The sequence below is a fragment of the Chiloscyllium punctatum genome, chromosome 26, assembly GCF_047496795.1.
Source record: "Chiloscyllium punctatum isolate Juve2018m chromosome 26, sChiPun1.3, whole genome shotgun sequence".
NCBI lineage: Eukaryota > Metazoa > Chordata > Chondrichthyes > Orectolobiformes > Hemiscylliidae > Chiloscyllium > Chiloscyllium punctatum.
The window spans coordinates 31829530-31853532 of record NC_092764.1 but is presented as its reverse complement, the minus strand read 5'-3'; the positions used below and the strand labels follow the sequence as shown (position 1 = coordinate 31853532).

The 24003-nt window shown below is 39.7% G+C and overlaps 1 protein-coding gene across 3 annotated transcripts in view; it reads left to right on the top strand.

The window, feature by feature from the left end:
- The window catches only part of cdh31 (cadherin 31), a 46233-nt gene extending 22519 nt beyond the window's left edge, over positions 1-23714 (top strand). For all 3 annotated transcript variants that reach the window (XM_072596063.1, XM_072596062.1, XM_072596064.1), the window contains 11 exons: positions 777-921; positions 2750-2922; positions 5507-5635; positions 6052-6234; positions 7910-8154; positions 9214-9356; positions 10810-11034; positions 12497-12721; positions 16523-16653; positions 21491-21631; positions 21748-23714. In XM_072596063.1, the coding sequence (XP_072452164.1) occupies positions 777-921; positions 2750-2922; positions 5507-5635; positions 6052-6234; positions 7910-8154; positions 9214-9356; positions 10810-11034; positions 12497-12721; positions 16523-16653; positions 21491-21631; positions 21748-21957 (1950 nt within the window). In that variant the 3' untranslated portion in view covers positions 21958-23714. The remainder of the gene's footprint in view (positions 1-776; positions 922-2749; positions 2923-5506; positions 5636-6051; positions 6235-7909; positions 8155-9213; positions 9357-10809; positions 11035-12496; positions 12722-16522; positions 16654-21490; positions 21632-21747) is intronic.
- The last annotated feature ends 289 nt before the right edge of the window (positions 23715-24003 follow it).

The following is a 24003-nucleotide window of genomic DNA, read 5'->3' as shown; positions in this document are numbered from 1 at the left end:
GTAACGTGTGAAGCAAAGCTTTTCAAGTTTCTTCCAATTTTCTTCTCCCAATATCATCCACTTTGGTCTAAGAAGAATATCTTCTCATTGTTCACAAATACTTGATGATCAAAATATCTATATGCTTCATTGCACTTAAAAACTATCTCAGGCAGGGGAGTGTACAGATTTACTAACCCTCAAGACAAAATCTACAAGGCCTGGATGTTCTGATGGTCAGATAATCATTTCTGAAGCACACTGGGAGTTGCGCACGGGGACCCTGCAGATTCTCTATCCTTGTAGATTGAAGGAATTTCTTGGGAAATTGAAGATTCCACTCAGCAACTCCTGGAACCATTTTTAAAAATCAATTTTAAATGGGAGATCTATATTAGTGAAGGAAATAACTACTCAGAAAAAATTCGAGTCTTTGAAAAATGGTGATGTAGATTTTGAGCAACAAATCAAATGACCCCAACTTATCACCCCCCCCCCCCCCCCCCAACAATATCCCCAGCACAGTCCTGTTGTCAGACACAACCCACCTGTCCCACCTCCAACACCTCCCGTCCAACCTAAGCATGCCATCACTTATGCTGCTTCCTTGCCACCTTGCAGTCTTCTGTTATGAATCATAGTGGCACTCTGAGTTCACCATTTCTTGGAAGATGTGAGTCAGCTGACAAAACCATATGCTCTGCAGAATTTTTATGGTATTTTTGGTGTTGAAGTTGTTTTGCAATTTTTTTTTTTCCAGTTATTCTAATAGTTTTATTTCTATCCCTTATGTATAGCTGACAGCTATTGCAAAAGATTTGGAAGGAGTAATTGTTGAACAACCTGTAGACATAACAATCAAGGTAATTGACCAGAATGATAACAGGCCAGAATTTACTTCTTCAACATTCTATGGATATATCGCAGAAGGAGCTACACCAGGTAAATGGGCAATTTCAGTTTTCTTATTCCAGAATACACCAGCTGGCATACTATTTTATACTGATACCTCAATCTAAACTATATTAACTGATGCATTTTAGCCTATGTTTCTTAGAATTCCGACATGTTTATATAATTGACATATAGCTTTGAATAACGATTGTAGACCAAAATCTCATTGAGATTTTGCCTGAGTGAAATTTACCATCACTCGTATTTTAAACGTTCAGATTTTGTTTTGTTTCCTTGTAGCTACGATATATGTTGCTTTTTCAGAGCTGTTGTATGAAAATTTAATTACCTATTTACTCTGAACCTTTTTGCCTTCTGTATGTATATTTTTCATGGCCCCTGTGTGAATTGCACGTTAGACTGGCATTTCATTTGGAACACATTTTTAGAATTTTCCATGGGCCTACAGCCATATGAATTAAAATATATTTCTGGGACAAAAGTTTCATGTCCTGCAATCGTCAGCTGTCTGTCAATTCGAAGATGCTGTTTACATTGCATTGAAAAATTTTGCCATGGGAGGTCTTGTGGCTGATCGGGCTGACTTCTGATCTAGGAGTCTCTTGACACTTGAGGCAGACATCCCTTGGGTAGAATGATCAAGAATGGAAGATTTGCTTCCTTTTACTTTTCTTTGCTGCTGCCACTCTGCCTCATTAAGTATTTGGACTCTAAATGTAATGCTGCTTGATTGCCAAGTTATCATCATTCTGGACAATTGATAGCAAGCTCCTCTCCAGTCACTAGACTGTAAGGAACAATAGCAAGACTAGGCTGTTCAGCCCTTCAAAACTACTTCAGATGTCAGTGCTGCCACACTCCATGGAAAGCTTCAGTGTACAAGTTCTGTAATGTGGTACAGTTAACAAGAGTTGAACATTCCATGCAATGTAAAAAATTTAATCAGTTTTGTCTTTGGCTCAGCATCATTCTACGGTGGTCTTTCTTGATCTGCACCTTTTTGTTTTGGAGGAAACTTTAAAAGGAATAATGTCCATTGCTTGATCTAATCCAGTTATGGCTGATTATCCCCATGCCCCGATGTGACATGACAAAGTAAATGGCTCTAAACTCTACCCAAGCTTTTAGTTATCCTAATTACCTTCTCAAATTACTTTTTAGGGGGTAATTTCATTAAAATGTTATGTAATATATTGGTTTGCTTTCAACACATGTTTTCATGCTCTGAAGAAAGCAAAAACCATCTGCATAGGGAATTCTGCAGCAATATGAAGGAGCATTGAGGTCTATGAAGTCCTTCTTCACACTGAAACTACCTAACTTGGTTCATTTTTAAAACTGTTGCTGATTATTACTATAATCAGCAAGGGCAGTGCTGCAGGCCGAAACAAAGTACCGTATTAACATTTTTATTTTGTAATCTTTTAGGAACATGGGTGCATGGTATTACAAGAGCAAAAAGAGCCATTTGGCTTTTGAAACTTGCTCTAACATTCAATAAGAATATGACTGATATGGTTCTGGCCTCATCTGCCAAAGTGTATTCTTCGCTTTCCTCCATTTTTTTTTGATCAGCATCCATGCTCCCATTTGTACCACTTCCACTTTTGACTCTGATTTTTGGTTTCAAGTTTCACTCCAGAGACTTGAGCTCAAAGTAGACTAAAACTTTAGTGACTCAGAGGGAGAGTTGCCCAATTGAATGAAAGCTTTAAACAAAGCTGCATTCAGCTTATCAGATGGACGTGAAACATCTCACAGCACTATTTCCAAGAAGAGCAGTGAATCACTATTTGGCAATGATCAATATGTCAGGTTTTATGTAACTGATGTAAGTTATCATTTGTTTTGGTAGGTACCTCCTTCATGAATGTAACAGCTACAGACAAAGACCAACCAGATACTGCGAATGGGATAATTAGGTACTCTATTGTGTCTCAAACACCGGAGTTGCCCAGCTCGAAAATGTTTACAATTAGTTCAGAAACAGGATTAATATCTGTGCAAAGTGGTGGACTTGACAGAGAGGTGAGTGATCATAGATAAATAAGCCTATCGTGCAGTGATGAAGAACTGATCACTAAAATGTTAAGCATCTTGTTGAGATGTAATGATCCCTCACTTGATGTGGTCTAATACTAGAGCATAGGAGGTTGGGAGCATAGTGGAAATTGCATCATGGCCCTTTTTTTTTGTTTTGAAGAAACTTTTTTGGGTCCCTTCTAACTATATTTGAGTTTTTTGAAGTAACAGAGGATTGAGGACAGAGCAGTGGATGTGATCTATATGGACTTCAAGTTGTTTGACAAGGCTTTTCATGGTGGAATGGTTAGCAAGGTTAGATCACATGGAGTATAGGGAGAACTAGACACTAGGATACAGAACTGGCTTAAAGGTAGAAGACAGAGGGTGGTGGAGGGTTATCTTTCAGACTGGAGGCCTTTAACCAGTGGCGTGCCTCAAGGGTCGGTGCTGGGTCCACTGCTTTTCATCACTTATATTAACAATTTGGATGTGAACATAGGGGCAGATTTAGTAAGTTTTCAAATGACACCACAATTGGAGGAGAAAATGAGGGCTGGAGACACAGGAAGGCCTTTTGCCCAAAACATTGATTCTACTCTTCCTCAGATACTGCCTGACTTGCTGTGCTTTTCCAGCACCACACTCTTGATCAAAATTGAAGATGTAGTGGACAGTAAAGAAGCTTAGAGTACAATGGGAATCTTGATCAGGTCGGCCAATGGGATGAGGAATGGAGTTTAATTTAGATAAATGTGAGGTGCTGCATTTTGGGCAAGCAAATCTTAGCAGGACTTATACACTTAATAGTAAGGTCCTAGGGAGTGTTGCTGTACAAAGACTTTGGAGTACAGGTTCATAGCTCCTTGAAAGTGGAGTCACAGGTAGACTGGATAGTGAAGAAGGTGTTTAATATGCTTTCGTTTATTGCTCAGAGCATTGAGTATCGGGATTGGGAGGTCATGTTCTGGCTGTACAGAATGTTGGTTAGGCCACTTTTGGAATATTGTGTGTAATTCTGGTCTTCCTCCTATATGAAGGGTGTTGTGAAACTTGAAAGAGTTTGCAAAAGATTTATAAGGATGTTGCCAGGATTAGACGCTGAATTAGGCAGGGGCTGTTTTCCCTGGAGTGTCAAAGGCTGAGGGTTAACCTTAGAGATTTATAAAATCATAAAAGCTTGGATAGAGTAGATAGGCAAGGTCTTTTCCCCAGGGTGGGGGAGTCCAGAACTAGAGGGCTTGGGGGTTTAGAGTGAGAGGGGAAAGATTTAAAAGGGACCTAAGGGGCATTTTTTTCAGAGGGTGGCACATGTATGGAATGAGCTGCCAGAGGAAGTGGTGGAGGCTAATACAATTGCAGCATTTAAAAGGCATCTGGAAGGGTATATGAAATAGGAAGGCTTTAGAGGGGTATAGACCAAGTGCTGGTAAATGGGACTAAATTAGTTTAGGCTATCTGGTCAGCATGGACACTTACCAAAGGGTCTGGTTTCGTGCTGTGCATCTGACTCTATAATTGCTTTGCAATGATCGCTAGTCCATTGGAAATGTTCTAAATTGAGTGGCATGAATGTACGAAGGAAAACTTAGCTAAATATAAAAATCTGGAAATAAGACCAATAATTTTCTAAAAATGACTATCCTAAGGACTGGAGCCCACACTTTCTTACCTTCAACCTTGTTTGACAGAAACCATTTGGCAGGGGAAGAGGGTTTGAATAGCTGGGACTTACTTCAAGAATTCCTACCCCTCTTCCTGATACCCTTAATTTCAGTTGGTGCAGAATATGATGTGAATAGTGAGACAGCGCTAAGCCAGCTTCATTACGAGCGAGGCAACTCCCAGCCAGCCGCAGTTCCTGCAGAGCCTGACAGGTTTCACCAGAATTCCTGATTAATGGCCCTTCAAAGAAGTCATGAGTCAGAGTTTGGATGCTAAAAGTGGATCTAAATGCTTGATAGTGGGGATATTAGAGCCATCATTGTGATTGGGGTTTGGAGGATCCAGTCGGAAGAATGCGGAGCTCTGGTTTATTTAGGGGCTGTGGTCAGGAGTACTGTCGAGTCAGGTGGGAGGTGCAGAGCATGATGTAGATTTGACTTGTTCTGTCTGAAATGAGTAGAGTAGTTGATGTGGGACCTATCAAACTGAGCCAGGAAAAGGATCTTAGAATTGATGTTTATAGCAAGTAATTAGGTTATTTTTCATGTCGTTGGTTTACCCAGACTCAGTTAGCACTCAAGCTAACTATTACAGGGCACACCAAAATTGCAACAAGGACCGGAAATGTTTGCTGTTTTTATTTTGAAATGGATTAACAGCTGCTTCAAATGTGGGTAAAAATGCCTTTCTTTGTCCTTTTTAACAAGATGGTGTCTGACGTGATTGTCAAAGTATGCACATACATATCCAAGGGTGCACATATGTAGCAACCTCTACCCATTCATTTTTAACCATTGTTTGTCAAACTGCCAGTAGCTGGAAATACAGGCATTAAGAGCTGAGAATACTTTTGAGGATGACTTTTGACCGAGTGTATTATGTACTTACAAGTTTAGTTTTTGTTCTTTTATTTCTCTCCTGTCAGTTGGTGAATAAATATACACTTACAATTCGAGCAGCTGATCTGGAAGGGAACGGCATGTTTACCGATGCTAACGCAATAATCACCGTTACGGACACAAATGATAATGCTCCACAATTTGAGACTAAAGAGGTATTTGTTTTATCTAATGGGTTCGAGCTGTTTGCCTGAATGTAGTGATGGGTGGATTTGCCTGTTGCCTGTGAATTTTGGGTTCTAATCAAGATGTCCCAGATCATAATCCTGTACACTTTGCTGCTAATGATTGAAATCAAGGTAGAATTGCCTGCAGTACTGCTCAAAGGATCATAGGCTCCCACATGATGAACAGTCATTTGAACAAAATGTTGAAAGTTGGACCTGGGAAGAATTCTCCAGTATTTTGTTTCCTTTAGGAGTAAAGGTGGATTTTGGATCTGAAGTAGGAATTGCTATTTGTTGTAAGGAGGGAGTAATTATCCCAGCAAACTATGCTGAACTTGATCTTTTTGTTAGGGAATTTTGCTAAGCTGCTTCTCCCCCATGACTTCTATCTTTCTGACTTGCAGGTTATTGTAGATGTTCGTGAAAATGAAAATGACTATGACGTAACAACTCTCTCGATAACTGACAAAGATGCGTTTAATTCACCTGGCTGGAAAGCAAACTACAGCATCGTTTTTGGAAATGAGAGACAGCAGTTTGCGATGGAGACCGATTTGCACAATAATGGAGTCCTTAAGTTAGTTAAGGTAGAGCTTTTCATTTTGTTTGTCAACATCATACAGTTAGTTTGCAGACAATGAAAAGTATTTACATTTTGGAAATTAATTCACACTGGCTGATTTTAGGTGCTGCTTCTCATACAGCTGTGTGCCCTGACTCCTGCGGAATGTTCTGCACATGCATACTTTGTGAACCACCTGGCCAAAAAACTTGAATTTTCTCAACAAGAGGAGATTTAAACTAACAAGTGCAAGTAATCCACTAAGTCCTTCCGTCATCACACTTTTGATACCCCAACCACATACACAAGATGCATTCTTGGGGAGAAAATTGCACAAGAGCATGATCAATATGCATGCAGACAGCAGGACAAAGGATCAGTTTGAAATCACCTTATGAATGCATGGGTTCATCAAAAAATGATATGTTTTCTTTTACCCATACCAGATAAAGCCACGAGCATTCCAGTTCCATCGTGACAAAGAATGGTCAGATTCTTTGGGGCAATGGGCAACATTGTGTTGTATGTGACCAACTGTCTGTTATACTTGGCATTATTAGAATCCTCTTTTTTTTTTGATGATTAGATTACTTACAGTGTGGAAACAGGCCCTTCGGCCCAACAAGTCCACACCGCCCCGCCGAAGCGTAACCCACCCATACCCCTACATCTACATTTACCCCTTACCTAACACTATGGGCAATTTAGCACGGCCAATTCACCTGGCCTGCACATCTTTGGAGTGTGGGAGGAAACCGGAGCACCCGGAGGAAACCCACGAAGACACTGGGAGAACGTGCAAACTCCACACAGTCAGTCGCCTGAGGCGGGAATTGAACCCGGGTCTCAGGCGCTGTGAGGCAGCAGTGCTAACCACTGTGCCACCGTGCCGCCCACAAACAAGAGGTATGGCCTCTTGTGCCATACCAAACCATCATGCGTCCCTAACTCATCATACACATCTATCCATGTTTGAAGTGCACTGCAGAGTGAAGCTACATAATTAGGTCATAATGACAGATCCAGTCATAATCTACATCCACCAGTGTGTTAATTTTATGCATTAAGATACTAGCACGCATCCTTGCATCTATTCTTCAAAGGGGGAAAATGGATGAGATTGTATTTTTTCTGTACTATTAAGGCCGTTAGATGACATTTAATGCTCTGCGTATGAGGCCTTCATCTTGTTTCTGTATATTTCAATCTGATGGTGAGCAGCCAGCCAGCTGGTCTGATAGTCAACAGAAGTTTCAGATTAATTTTTGATAGTTAATTGTTGTAAATATTGTCTCATTACAATTCTGGCTCTACATATGTTACACAAGTTAATATAGAAAATCACAATTTCATCAGATGTCATAAAAACTGAGGAGGGCAAGGTCCTATCCTCATAACGATCCCAGCCAGGTACAAAGTGACACAGTGCAGGCTAGCAACCAGCACCAGGCTGCACCTTTTATCGCATACTAATACAAACTGGGGGAATTGGTCCTGCTTTTTTTTTTTTACAAGGTCTTTCAGAGTTCTGCAGTGGCGTTTGGTGGTGATGAGTCTGACATCTTTGGGGAAAGTGTCTCACCCACCCAAACCTGTTGAAAATAGAGCTGTGCCGTTCTGTTAATTTTCTGCTTTTACATTGGAATAATGCTCTTTAGTATTGCATGCATGTGTTAATTCAACCTTTTTTCTCTATCCAGCCATTGGATTATGAGAGGAGCAAACATCATCGGGTGATCATTGAAGTGAGGAATCAAATACCTTTGACCTCAACCATGCCACTTTCCTCTGCTACAGTTGTCATCAATGTACTAGATGTAAATGAAGCACCAATATTTGATCCAGAAACTAAGAGAGACATAAAGCCTGAGAATCTACCAGTAGGAAGTACAGTAACCTCGTGCTCAGCAAAGGATCCTGACAATGCTCAAGACCAAATAGTTAGGTATGAAATGGATTTTTAGGACATTTTTTCATGTAGTGATAACTTTCTCTTTGCAAATGTCTGGTAGATCTGTCTTGTACTTGTTAAATAGTATTACTAATGCAGAAAGGTTCTGGCAGCCCATGGAACAACATAATTAGTCAACGTTGAGTTATCCATGGCCTTCACGTGGTTGCTTGCTACCTGTTTTTGGAAACATTTATGCCTCATTCACTTATTACAAAAGTGTCCTGAATTGACTAAGATTTGGTCGCTTTGCAACCACTGATCTATCTTTCACAAGCGTTCACGATTTTAAAATTTATTTTATTTTCTCTTTAGTCCTCCCTTAATCCTATATGCACGTGCCAGTTTTTGTACAGGGATAAAAATAATTAAATTAACAATTTGATCTCCATTTTTCTGTCTTTAAAATTTTGCAATCTGGCTTGCACTTTTGCTCAGCCCCACTATGGTGTCTTTTGCTGCTGAACATAAAATTCAGGCTTTTGTATTTTACTGCTGCTTGGTGTTGCATGAAGTTTAATTCCATTAAATTACAATGCAGCTTTAGCCAATGATTGAGTCCTTTATGCTTAGTCTATAAGCGACTTCATCTTCCATATTTATCATGACTGGAGAGGCCAGTGCAAGATCAACAAGAATGTGTCTAAGGAACTGGCAGTTCATGTCATGGTCAGCCTTTTGATATGGATGATCATCAAAACACATTGAATCAGATTTGCTTCCATGTGGCCTGTCAGCTGCAGTGTTTTCACACAACAAATCCTCTGTGGTACAAACATTTTGAAAGGCTTGAGCCATCAAGTCTGGGTGCACCTTTTATACATGCTGATTGGAGATTAAGATCTCTGTATACTCTGGCATCATTCTTCGATCGTATTATTTCTATCCACCTGTGTATTGTTACCTCTTTTGTATAATCTTTAATTATGAAAGTTCGGGGTGGGGGGGGGGGGGGGTGTGAAATAATAAAGTCCAGACAAAACTGTAGGTATCTCAAAGCTTCGGTGGGTTTAAAAGGGATTTGTGGTAACTTTTTTCAATTTTATTTTCCAGTTATCGAATGGGAAGTGACCCAGCAAAATGGTTTGAAATTGAGTCAGATACTGGTATCATTAAATTAGTTAAAGAAATGGACAGAGAGTCTCCGTTTGTTGAAGACAGCAAATATACTGCAACAATACTTGCTTATGATAATGGTAAGTATAACTTTTTTTTGTGAGCAACCCCCATAATTTGTCTTTAATAACCTAGCAAACTTCGATGGTGACTGCTGCAATATTTCTCTACCTTATGACATAACCATGAGGAATTATGCAAATTGTCTTGGCTGATTTTAAAAATTCTGTTTTTAAAAATGCATTTTAACACGCTGTTGCTTATGTGCACCATCTCTAACTTCAGGCACCTTTTTTAGGTCTGGCCAGCTGACCAGAAAAATGTCTCATGTCATCTTTAAAATCCTCTCTCCAATAGATGGTTCTGGCAGACCTGCAAACATTAGGTGGGACAGTCAAATACACAAAACACTGGAAAAAATTTAATTTCCTCACCTTGCTTCTAAATCTCACTGCTTGTCATGGAATATGTAGTGCATTTAAAATTTATCTCCACTGAAACCATATTGTCATAATGCCTACATAATTTTGGGTTGGAAATATCCAACACTGAAGCCCAAATTAAATTTACATCTGTGATCAGCAAGCCTTTGGGAAGGAATAATAATGGAGGAATATAGGCAATTGTGCCCTCCTTTCTTGAGTAACTTTAGTGACCTAAGGAAGTGTTAACTTTTTGCCACCTCCTTGCTTTCCGAAATAGGAACTTTTCTGTTTCCAATTTCGTTCATCCATCTTAAATTAAGGCAGTTGGACCATTTTTTTTTCCCAATCCAGTGGGAACGGCATGACTAGTTTTTAATCTGCTTTATGCAAATTGTACTACCCTCTGTGTGACAAGACATTTTAAAAAGTGTAAATGATGCCCATTATTTTGAAAGTTTGAATTTTATGACTTACAGCAAAAAACAGTTGCGGTGGAAACCTTTTGGCACAATTTGTAACAGAATGTTGCGTATGAGCAAAAAGGTGAAATGGAAGCCAAAATACTATGATTGCAGAGTTCCAGTAACCGTATTTGGTTTCTCATTGTTATAGTGGACCACAGTAATATAACCACTCCGTGTGAACATGGACATTCTTTGGTGAATTATGTATATAGAAATACCCCCTTGATGTACTTGACCTCTTGATATTTATGTTGTTTCGTATAAGAAAATAGAAGCTTCAGTTTTCAGTCTTTAAAAGATTGCAACTGAAGTGGAATTGTGGCAAACTTCTAATGGAAGAGAGAAATCCAGCGCATTCATATTGATAGCAGTTCGAGGAAGCATGGGTTTGGTCTCGGGAAAATCTTCAAGTTCTTTTCTCGTACGTGGGATAGGATAAGCAGCAGAAGCAACAAAGGGTCATTTTAACATAAATCTGATGCTGTGATGGATGAGACTTTTGGGGCCCTCCTTGCATAAGATGGGTTGAATGATTGATTGTGCAACCACTATGGATGATATAAAGACTCCTCAAGTGATTTAATTGAGTATTGAACTTTTACCAAGTTTTGCTTTAGGATTCAGAATTCTATTTGTTTCCACAGGTTCTCCATCTGCTACTGGTACTGGGACCCTCATTCTGCAGCTTGAAGATGTCAATGACAATCCCCCAATTGCTATTGCTTCTACAAACCTTGTGTGCAACCATAATCCACTTCCTGTCAATGTAACCATTATGGACAAAGACATCCCACCCAACACTTTTCCTTACATTGTGCAGCCAACTCATGGAGCTGAGAGTAACTGGACAATCAAACCCACGGAAAATAGTAAGCAGTTTATATTCAAAAGGATAGCCTCAACCAAAAAAAAGAATTTTTTTTCTTTTTTTCTTTCTCAAACAATTTCTTTCCCTCTTTCAAATGGAAAGAAAAAAAAATTGAATGTGTCGACAGCTTGTGGTACATCCCCTTGGGTTTCTGTTGGGATTTGCTTGAGAATGATTAGCAGAAGTGATTATTTGGGCTCCCCAAATCCCTACTCCCATATCCATGTGCACTTATCTAATGCCTTTGACCTCACAAAGCATCTCCAGATGCTTGACAAATGGGCACAAGGAATTCATGTTAAGCTGAGAACAGACAGAATGGGAGAAATGATTGAGAATTGGATCAAACGTCTTTGTTTATATAGTGTTGTGCAGCGAGGTTCCTTGTGGCTTTTTCTGCAAACATAATGTCAGGGGAGGAGAGACTTAGTGCTAATGTTGGAGAAATCATGTCTGAATGTTTTCAGGTTGCAGAAATTGTAAAAATTGAGTAATCAGAAAAGGATTCCTAACTGACCTGCCAATCTCAAAATCATTCTCAATTGAACTTGATCATTCAACAGAAAATGTACCATCTGTATCTGTGCCTTTTTGGTTTGTGAATGCAATTAAATTGCCAATCAAGAACTTTTGCCTTTGGGAGATGAGACTTAAGGAACGTCTAAATGCTAAATTAATATGGACAGCAGATGGGATTGCACTGCTTAGTTTTTCTCTGGAAACTTTGCAAATCAAGACTTGATTCCTTTCTAATTTAATGTCTGACTGGAAGCGGTGGTTGAATGCAAAAATCCAATTTCTCCTGCGTGGTCCTAAGCTGGTAATAATGATTTGCACATGGAGGATGTGCAACTATACATTGTCTGCCGTGGTTGGCACAAATTTCTGAAGGACTGGGTGCCACAGCATTCTAGCCAACTTTTTAATTTTAAGGATTAACTTACTGCAGTACTGTTTAAAATCCCCTAGACAACAACTGATGCTATTTTATACAGTGTGCCTGAATAAGATGACAACATTTGAGAGTGGCATCCTGCCTGAAATGGGAGAAGACAGTGGTGTAGTGACAATGTCATTCAACTACTAGTCCAAATACCATGTGCTGTATGGGCAAGGCAGCTTAAATTTAAATTAATAAATCAGAATTTGAAGTCTAGTCTCTGCGTTGGCAGCCAAAGGCCAATCATTGATTGTATCAGTTGGGTTTTTATGACCATGTCCATTTTGTTCTAGGGAAGGAAATCTGTCATCCCTGCCTGGCCGACATGTAACTCCAGATCCATGACTGGTTGGCTTTGAACTGCCCTCTGAAATGGCCTAGTTAGTTACTCAGTTCAAGGGTTATTAGATGTGGGCAATAAATGTGCATAGCTTGAAAAGAACATTTTCTAAAAAAGACAGTGAGCTTGTTTTCAGGATTGTTAAAGTATATCAGATCTTTTAATGTTTTTATCCCTTTTTAGATGAAGTGGTAATGTTACTACTGCAGAAAACTGTGGAGCCTGGCCAATATGAAGTTCCTTTAAAAATAACAGACAGTGGAAAGCCACAGCTGTCTCAGCTCACAGGACTGCCGATAAAAGTTTGTGACTGTCATGAGAATGGAGGATGTAAAGACAGGATAGCTGGTGCTGCATTTGGAATCTCTGGCATTTTGGCTATTCTGGGTGCCATTTTAGCATTACTGCGTGAGTATTGTTCACATACAGATTAAATTTTTTGTATCTCAAAAGTTAGCTTAATAATCTGCACTCTTAAGTTTTCAACAATCAATGCTTTGGAGTAATTCTGATTTGTTGCTATTGGATTTCCCTTTTTGTCCCATAAGTACTCCATAATTCAAAAACTTTGATACAATGATATTAAATTAGTGCCTGTAAGTGCTAAAGGTTCGAGGAATCTCAGGATGTTACAGCACAGACTGAAGCCATACATCAGTGTTCCTATACTGGCTCATTGAAAGAAATAACAAGTTTGTCTATTTTTCAATAACTTTCTGCAGAGCTCTTAATTATTTCCTTGCACTTCGCTGCCATCTCCACATCATGTACTCATTTGATGTCCTTTTGATAGTAGTTATGGAGTCTGCTCCCACCTTCATGCCCCACCCTCCACCCACCACCTTTAGCCAATATATTCCAGACCATAATATTTTGCTGCTTGAAGCAAGGGAGGGGTGGGGAATTTTCCTAATCATCTGAATGTGAGGACCTCTGGCTACCAAATGTCTTGCCATTCAAGTTTCTTCTTATTAACAATGTTGATACCCTTCATGGTTTTGGACATCAATTAAATCTCCTGTTGCTACCCTCTGTTTTAAAGAGATCATCTCAAGATTGATTTAAGAATGGCTGTAAGGAAAAGCCTGGGATCTGTAGACCTAATGAGTCTGGTATCACTGGTGGATAAGTTCTTGGTGATTCTGGAAGATATGATGTTCATGCAAGTGGAGAGGCCAGGAATGATTACAAATAGTCAGCATGGTTTTGTGCAAAAGAAATCATGTCTCTCAAACTTGAGTTTTATTTTTGAGGAAATAAGAAAAAGAATTATCTACTGCTCTGCCCTTAATGTTTAGTTGGACTTTAGTAAAGCCTTTTGAGATTCTGCATATTTGACTAATTAATAAAGTTAAATCACATGGGTTTGCTAATTGAATACAAAATTGGCCGAACAGTATGAGTGTGGTGGTGGAGGCTTATTTTTCAGACTGGAGGCTGGTGATCAGCAGTGTTCCACCAGGATCAGTACAAGTTTGCTTGTGATTTATATAAAATTACTTGGATGAGAATATAGAAGGCATGGTTATAGGTTTGTGGATGACACTAAGACTGGTAGTATAGTGGACAGTGAAGGTTATCTAAAGATTACAAATAAATAATGATTAAGTGAATCATTGGGCTGATGAGTGGCAGATGGAGTCTATTCAAATTAAATTTGGACAAATGCAAGATATATTTTGGTAAAACAAACAAGGGCAGGATTTCGGAGATCCAAAACAAATATTCTGCTATTCTTTACATGTCCTCTTTAAAAAGCAACCAGTATTCCTGAATAATTACGATGACATGCTGTGCAGCTGTGGGCCAGCTTTACTATGGCATGAGCAGAGTTTTGATGGAGATTGTTGCCTTGCATGCTACAAGTGGTAATTATGGAAAATGTTCAAAAGAATCTTTGGACCTGGGTCTCTGTCAGCCGCAAATTCAAACCTTATCTATGTAGACTTTGGTCTACACTGATATTAGTGAGAACAGCATTGACATTCATTGATTTGTCATCTATTTGACAGAAGGACAAATAGAAAATACCTCAAAAACATAGGTTCTATGATATTTGGGGCTTAAAGTGCTTGACACCCAATAATGAATTTGTTGAAATGAGCTCTGTAAATTAACATTGCAAGTAAATTGGCCAAATTTTTCGCATGGAGAAAGTGAGGACAGCAGATGCTAGAGACCAGAGCTGAAAATGTGTTGCTGGAAAAGCGCAGCAGGTCAGGCAGCATCCAAGGAGCAGGAGAATCGATGTTTCGGGCATGAGTCCTTCTTCAGGAATGAGGAAAGTGTGCCAAGCAGGCTAAGATAAAAGGTAGGGAGGAGGGACTTGGGGGAGGGGCGTTGGAAATGCGATAGGTGGAAGGAGGTTGAGGTGAGGGTGATAGGCCGGAGTGGGGGTGGGGGCGGAGAGGTCAGGAAGAAGATTGCAGGTTCGGAAGGTGGTGCTGAGTTCGAGGGTTGGGACTGAAACAAGGTGGGGGGAGGGGAAATGAGGAAACTGGAGAAGTCTGAGTTCATCCCTTGTGGTTTACTATAAACCGACCGACTCCAACAGCTACCTAGACTACACCTCCTCCCACCCTGCCCCCTGTAAAAATGCCATCCCATGTTCCCAATTCCTTCATCTCCGCCGCATCTGCTCCCAGGAGGACCAGTTGCAATGCTGGACAACCCAGATGGCCTCCTTCAAAGACTGCAATTTCCCCCCAGACGTGATCGACTATGCTCTCTACCGCATCTCCTCCACTTCCTGCTCCTCCGCCCTTGAGCGCCACCAGGACAGAACCCCACTGGCACTCACCTACCACCTCACCAACCACCATATACATCGTATCATCTGTCGTCATTTCCGCCACCTCCAAACGGGTCCTACCACCAGGGATATATTTCCCTCCCCTCCCCTCTCCTATCAGCATTCCGAAAAGAGCACTCCCTCCGTGACTCCCTCGTCAGGTCCACACCCTCCACTCCCGGCACCTTCCTCTGCAACAGCAAGAAATGCAAAACTTGTGCCCTCACCTCCCCCTTACTTCCCTCCAAGGCCCCAAGGGATCCTTTCATATCCATCACCAATTCACCTGCACCTGCACCTCCACACACATCATTTACTGCATCTGCTGCACCCGATGTGGCCTCCTCTATATTGGGGAGACAGGCCGCCTACTTGCGGAACATTTCAGAGAACACCTCTGGGACACCTGCACCATCCAACCCAACCACCCCGTGGCTCAACACTTCAACTCCCCCTCCCACTCCACCAAGGACATGCAGGTCCTTGGACGACTCCATCGCCAGACCATAGCAACACGACGGCTGGAGGAAGAGTGCCTCATCTTCTGCCTAGGAACCCTCCAACCACAAGGGATGAACTCAGATTTCTCCAGTTTCCTAATTCCACCCCCACCTTGTCTCAGTCCCAACCCTCGAACTCAGCACCACCTTCCTAACCTGCAATCTTCTTCCTGACCTCTCTGCCCCCACCCCCACTCCGGCCTATCACCCTCACCTTAACCTCCTTCCACCTATCGCATTTCCAATGCCCCTCCCCCAAGTCCCTCCTCCCTACCTTTTTATCTTAGCCTGCTTGGCACACCTTCCTCATTCCTGAAGAAGGGCTCATGCCCGAAACATCGATTCTCCTGCTCCTTGGATGCTGCCTGACCTGCTGCGCTTTTCCAGCAACACATTTTCAGCAATTTTTTCACATGCATATACTGCCTAAAGAGTGTTCGGGACAACATTTCCTATTATTGAAGGAGGTGGTGGTGAAGAAGACCAAGTTAGTGTCAGGGTTTAAAGTTTATAGCTTTTAAAGATCTGCTTATTTTCTTGATTCCAGTGACTGTGTGCAGAATATATTTTCTACAAAGGGTTCACTTATGTCTAGTGTAATATGATATAATATATCTAGTGTAAATGCCAAAGGCATTTCCTTATTGAATTCAACATTTGGTGGGGATATGGAAGATCGCCCATTCTAATCGGTACTTTTTTTTTTCTTTGTTTGGTTTCTACATAGTAATTCAATTTGACAAGTAGCCAATGATTTAATGTGTGAAGTTTGGTAGTATAGTTGATATGTGCATTGGGCTGCTGAAATGCTGATGTATTCATGAGCATTTAAGTCTTTTAGATGTCTGTGTTTCTGATGTCAAATGCAGGATCTGAGGTTTTTTCTGTTTGTAAATTCTGATATTTTTTTTCTTTCAGTCTTGGTGCTGCTGCTTCTGCTATTTGTGAAAAGGAGGCGGAATGTCAAAAAGGAGCCTCTACTGCCTGAAGAGGATGTTCGGGACAACATTTACTATTACGATGAAGAAGGTGGTGGTGAAGAAGACCAAGTAAGTGTCAGGGTTTAAAGTTTATAGCTTTTAAAGATCTGCTTATTGAATTTACTCTGCACACTCACAGTGGGATCTATTTTCTACAAAGGGTTCACTTATGTCTAGTGTAATATGATTGCATTAGTTCATACATTTGTTAGACACTGGACCTACTAGTCACAGCTGACCTGTGCTCCTCCAAATGCGAATCTTGTCATGAAAGATGGTAATATGGATGTACCCTGTGAAAATGTAAATGTTCCATCTATAAAAGGAGGAATCTAAAGCCACTTGAGCTGGACTAAATGAACCACATTTTCAAAAAGGTCTGACTAATGTACTGTCAATTCTATACTAAGTTATAAATCACTACGAAAGTTGAAACTTGAATGGCGATCAAACTCTGAAAAAGTGCAAATTCAAAAACTCGAGTGTAGTAATGGGAGGGGAAGACTGAAGTCTCTGATCTGTGGAAACAAATTAATTGGAACAAGTTCTTTTTTGCAATAATTTTTTTAAATGTTCAAAATCCAGACTCAGGAATTTAATTGAAGTGTAGAATTGTTTGAATGTCACATTCAGATTAACCTGTTCTTTTTATAATTTTTGTGAAGATAGTTTGAAATGGCCACTTCCTCCTGAAGAAATTTTCAGTGACTTTTTTCCATCTAGAATGAGTAGAAGACACTCTACATGCAATACAAACTATTTAAAGATCTCTTGGATGAGTAGCTCATAAAGTTTTGGGACATCAGGGTTGTTCTCAGCCAAAACCATTGTACTTTGATAGCACACTTGCAGTATAGCTTGTGACATGCCTAAGTGGTGTTCCAGCATTGTTGGTACTGCACCAGTAGCCTTCAGTTTAGAACTATAACAGATTCCAATATTCAATTCCATAGATTTGTAAAGAAACATTGCTGAAAATATCGGGTCAGGCAGTGTCTGTGGAAGCAAATTGAATTTTTCAGATCATCAGGATACATAATGCCACAAAGTTGGATTGAATCCTTGAAACATTTGAACATTTGTATCTCAACCTGGACAATAGTTTCTTTTTTGTCAGTCTTGTTCAAAAGTAACATGTGAAATTAACAACTATCCAAGCACACCATCTGGTATTCTAGGATAATAAATTTGAATTGGTAAGCTTTTTTGTAATCCAGATTTGTTTTGATAAAGCAATCACCAAAAAAAAGCTGTTTTTAAACTACACTTTTTTCTTGAAATGATCTATTTTTGTTTTGGAATGTGAGCTATCAGTCATATGGGAATGACTAAATAAAATTCTGTGGTTTGGACATTAAATGGGAAGGTATGTTTTAGAACTAAATTTTGGGTTTTGACTATTAAATATCTAAACTTATTGAATCCAAATTATCCAATATTCCATATCTAGGATTATCAACTTAGATTTTGAAGCATCGATTTTTTTTTTCATCTTGTTATTACACGAGTGTTTCTACCAGTTATCAGATTAGCACCAATGAAACTAAAATAGTGTCTGCTAGTCCTATCAATTTGCAATGGCTTTTGTGTTCATTGATTTCTGCATAGGCTTGTGTCCTTGTGGCCAAGTTTGCATCAAGTTTCAAGTGAATCTCTGAGATAGAGAATACTGTTGCAGAAGGTCCTCAGGGACTCTAGGTCAAGATACTTCATATTGGACTTCCCATCAATTCGAGGCCATTAGTGAGATGTTTGCTAATTGCATACTGTTTAGTACATTCACAGCCTCTTCTCCTGAGGCAGTCTGTGCTCATATGTAGCAAGACTGAGTGACATTTCAGGCATGGGATGTTGAGTGGTAAGTTGCACTCATTGCATGCACATTAGGCAATCACCATTTCCAAGGGAGAATATATAACCACCTTTTTTTTAATTTTTGTTCCTCTATATGGTATTAGTAACTCTGCCCAGATTATCCAAAAATAGAAGTTGCTGGAAAAGCTCAGTAGGTCTGGCAGCATTTGTGAAGAGAAATCAGAGTTAACATTTCTGGTCTGGTGACCCTTCCTCAGAACTGGTCATCCTGTGGATCACCATTGAACAGTGCATTCATGTTCTTATGAACAGTAGCTAAAGATGATGTAGGATAATAGACAATAGGTGCAGGAGTAGGCCATTCTGCCCTTTTGAGCATGCACCACCATTCATTATGATCATGGCTGATCATCCTCAATCAGTATCCTGTTCCTGCCTTATCTCCATAACCCTTGATTCCACTATTCTTGAGAGCTCTATCCAACTCTTTCTTAAATGAATCCAGACACTGGGCCTCCACTGCCTTCTGGGGCAGAGCATTCCACACACCCACCACACTCTGGGTGAAGAAGTTTCTCCCCATCTCTGTCCTAAATGGCCTACCCCTTATTTTCAAGCTGTGTCCTCTGGTTCGGGACTCCCCCATCAGCGGAAACACATTTCCTGCCTCCAGAGTGTCCAATCCTTTAATAGTCTTAGGAGGGAATACTTTAGGTTTTTGGGCTATTGGGGCCACTTGTTGGATAGGTGGTACCTGTACAACCTGGGCAAGTTGACCCTTCTTGCAGAGGAGGTTTTAAATTAATTTTTCAGGGGGTTGGAGCACGGAGATGTAAAATTGGAAGTAAGGTATTATCAGAAATGGAAGGACTACTAGGACGATCCAAATTATGGCGAAGATATGGGCATGATACTGCACACTGGGAGGTCCAGGAAAATTAAATTGTAGCTATTTTAGTGCAACAAGTCTGACAGGTAAGGCAGATAACTTCGAGCAGTGACCAGTGTGTGGTAATGTGATTGCTGCAGTCACGGAGTACAGTTGAAGGAAAGCCAGGACTAGTAGCTCAATATTCCAGGGCATCAAAATTTCAGATGGGATTGGGGGGATTGTAAGGGAGGTAGGGGCATTGTATTATTGATGATGGAAACTATCATTCAATAATGAGGAAGGATCCTTTTAATGGGTTCTTCAGATGTGGTCATGTGGGTATGTTGTCTAGTTTTGAACTCACCAACACTAGAAAAAAGACCTTTTGCTATTCCCAGGGCCTTTATTTATGCCCCTCATGATTTTTATAAACCTCTGTGAGGTATTCCCTCAGCCTCTTTTATATTCTTACAGAAACACATAAGGCGTTCAGCCCTTCAAATCTGCTCCACCATTCAGCAAAATCTGATCATCCAACCTTGTACCCCATACCTCTTGATGGCTTCAGTCCCAAGAACTATTTCTAATTTCTTCTTAAAAACATTTTGGCTCTTAACCACTTCCTGTAACAGAATTGCAAAGATTCACTGCTACTGCTATTTCTTCATTGTTTAATATACACCATTTAAGGCTCTGCTGGGTCCACTGCTTTTCATCATTTTATATAAATGACTTGGATGTGAATTTAGGAGGTATAGTTAGTAAGTTTGCAGATGACACCAAAATTGGAGGTGAAGTGCACAGTGAAGAAGGTTACCATGCAGTACAATGGGATCCGGATCAGATGGGCCAAGGAGTGGCAGATGGAGTTTAATTTAGATACATGTGAGGTGCTGCATTTTGGAAAGGCAAATCAGGACAGAACTTGTACACTTAACGGTAAGGTCCTAGGGAGTATTGCTGGATAAAGTTACCTTGAAGTGCAAGTTCATATTTCCTTGAAAGTGGTGTCACAGACAGGATAGTGAAGGAGGAGTTTGGCATGCCTGTCTTTATTAGTCAGAGCATTTGGGCATAGGAGTGGGAGGTCATGTTGCAGCTGTAGAGGACATTGGTCAGGCCACTTTTAGAATACTGTGTGCAATTCTGGTCTCTTTCCTCCCTTTCCTCCTCCTCCTCCCCCCTTGCCATCAGAAGGGTGTTGTGAAACTTGAAGGTTGGAGATTGGATAGGCTGGAGTTATTTCCCTGAAGCTTCGGAGGCTGATGGATGACCTTTATAGAGGTTTATAAAATCATGGATAGGGTAAATAGATGAGGTATTTTCCCAGGGTGGGGTAGTTCAAAACTGGAGGACATAGGTTTAAGATGAACAAGGAAAGATTTAAAAGTGACTTGACAGGCCTCTTTTTTTTTTCCCAGAGGGTGGTTATGTATGGAATGAGCTGCCAGTGGAAGTGATGGTGGCTCGTACAATTACAACATTTCAAAGGCATCTGGATGGGTATATGAATAGGAAGGGTTTAGAAGGATATGGGCCAAATAGGGCTAGATTTATTTAGGATAACTAGTCAGCGTGGACTAGTTGGACCAAAGGGTCTGTTTCCATGCTGTACAACTGAGTCAAAGTAGAGATTTTCAAGGAGGCAGCTCACCATCCCTTTCCTGAGTTCAACTAAGATGGATGTTGGTAGTAAAGCTCCTATGCCATGTATGGGTGGAAAAATAAATTAGACTAGCTTTTTCGCAGCTGACCATCAGCCATGCCAACTACTGCCAATGTATTCTAAGTTGTAAAGGCTGGCTTGCCTAATGAAAGATTCTTGGCAGGGAAATTTGGATAAACCTTTGGATGCATTGTCCTGAATTATTTATTAGTTTCCCACCTCCAATAGGTTTGAAAGATTGCATGCCTGTCATTGGTCATTCTGCATGTAATATCTCTTTTCTATCTCAAGCAAACTGCAGCTCTGTGTTTGACCACTTGATTTCTCATCTTTAAACAGGGTGGCTGCCAATTGGGAGCATTTTATGTCGGCATTGTCTCTACTGCCAATCATGTGGGTTCCTCACTGTCATCTTTTGGCATTTGACATGTATGTCAGACCCATACTGCTCACAGGGGCACATCATGCTCAGTTCCCACCTTTTAAGAGTGAACATGCAAAAAAAAAACTCCATACTAATGTTGTGATATAACTATGTTTCACTTGTTTAACAGGATTATGATCTCAGTCAACTGCACAGAGGTCTAGATGCAAGGCCAGAAGTTGTTCGTAATGATGTGGCCCCCTTACTCTTGGCACCACAGTATCGGCCACGCCCAGCAAACCCAGATGAGATTGGCAACTTCATTGATGAGGTAAGGCACCATTATTATTAAAGTGTGAAAATTAAGTGAATTGTATGATCATAAAATGCTTTTGTGTGGTGATAGGAATTGGATTTATTTTCTCTTTTTTTTTCTCTCCATTATAGAATTTGAAGACAGCAGATAATGATCCAACTGCTCCTCCTTATGACTCTCTCTTGGTGTTTGATTATGAAGGTGGTGGATCTGAAGCAGAATCTTTGAGCTCAGTGAACTCATCCACCAACTCTGATTTAGATCAGGATTATGACCACTTGAACAATTGGGGACCACGCTTCAAAAAACTAGCTGAGATGTATGGCGGTGGGGAAGAATGAGCAGATGGTGTTAATCAGCCATTTTAGAGACTACTTCTTTTAATCACTGTAAATGCTTAAGACATGAGTGCAGCAGATGCTAGAAAATGGATATATGGCAGGATGGGGTCAACTCTAATTACATTCCAACCAATCTTGCATCAGTGTTTGAAAGCTGGTTACTAAATTGCCATTAAAATTTAGGTGAATAACAAATTTATCTAAGCTAACCAGCATGGATTATCCCTGAAGAGCTTTATTTCCAATAGTCCATAACTCGTGCAGTTGGATTTTCCCAAAGTTTAAATGAGCCAAAGGTTATTCAGTTTGATGTCACCCTTAGTAGGTTTGCTTCCTCCTCTAATATATTACTACTGAACTGATTGCAACATTATTTTATTTTTCTGAGCAAAAAACATAATGTGAAGAATTTGGAAATACTGCATGAAATTTTAAGGTAGTGGTATTTTAGTTAAATGTATATTACTTGTGGTAGATTTAAGAAGATACTGTTTGGTTGGTTTCCTTCATTTATTACTATCTGTTGTCATGTGTGTACTCTTTGTAAAGCATTTTTCTAGCTACTAGCCAAAACGCAGTGAGTTTCCAGCACCTGCATTCTCAGGAAATGTTCATTTTATGAGCTTTTAAGAAAAGCAAAACTTTTAAAAGGTATTATTTCCCCCAAATTATGCACTAACATCTTGGGTTGAATAATTAAAAGCAAAGGAATAAAATTATTTTATATTAAGGTCTGATGCATGACTTTGTGACTGGCAGGTAGACTTTGAGTTGCTTGACTGATTAAAATGCATAATTTCAATTCCAAGTAGATAATTTAACTATTGTGTAATTTTACACTGGAAACAAATGCAATGTATACACATTTGGGCAGCAATGTTTTTGTGCTGCATAAATTGTTTTAAATTCTATTGCCTAATAATAAATTTGTGTTGTAGTCTTCTGTGTTGTACTCCCAGAATGATAACAAAATAGAAAGGAGATGGGATAAATTTGGAACAAAAATTTGGGATGTAAAATTTTTAGAATCTTTCAACTGAAAGACACCTGAGACAGAAATTTGCACAAGAACCTCTGTGGTTGTACATTATCCCTATTTGCCCATTTTCTCCATTATTTTGCCAACCCTTTTCCCACTTTGGTCATGAAGAATCTTGGTAGGAAATATAAAGTAAGTCTGTCAAAGTTTGAAGACGTGCATCCATTTACATTTCAATAGCAATTTGAACATGAATCAATATAATTTCCCTTCCCTTACTGCACCCCACATTTTTGGCCAGATCAGTTTCAAATTTGGGTCTGAATTTTAAACCAACAAGCATGAGCGCTTTGTGGTCAATACATGTTAAGGTGTGTCATCCTGGCAGACTGAACGATTTGTTCTTCATTCTTGGAACTCTGAGCAGAGTATTCATCTGAAACAATCTATTTTTCCTTACTATGAATTCTATAATTTTTGCTCATTTCTATTTTTAGTTCAAAGTATAATTTGTATGATATTAATTCTAATGTAGAAATTTAGAGTACACTTTTAGGAACACTTGAATTTGTTGTTTCTATCTGTTCAGTTTATACAATAAGCATGATCTAGTGGTCAAAGGGAGATAATTTCTGACAACTAACGACAGTGCCTTTTTAATGTTCACAATAGTTTGCCTAATGTACTGAGCAAATTTTGATATCTGTTTTCCTAAGTGACCTTTTTTTTAAATTTGTTTTGCATTGAATAAAGTAGTAGTGTGTGTTTTTTAAATACATGTTTATAACAGTTTGGATTTGTTTCTTTAGATGTTTCCTGAGCTTGAACTTCCTACTTGCAATTTGTTCTCTTATGTTGGGATTTTTAAGGAGTTCTTTCATCTATTTCTAAATAACACTTGAGAGCAAATACTCAATAGCAAAGGGACAACATTCATTGGTGACATTGTTGAAAACTGTTCAAAGGCTTGGCAAATTCTGCAGTGTTACTTTTTACGCCTTGTTCTGTTATGGCTTTTCTTTTGGTACAATCTATGGTGGTTCAGTCACAAACCAAGCAAAGGGAAA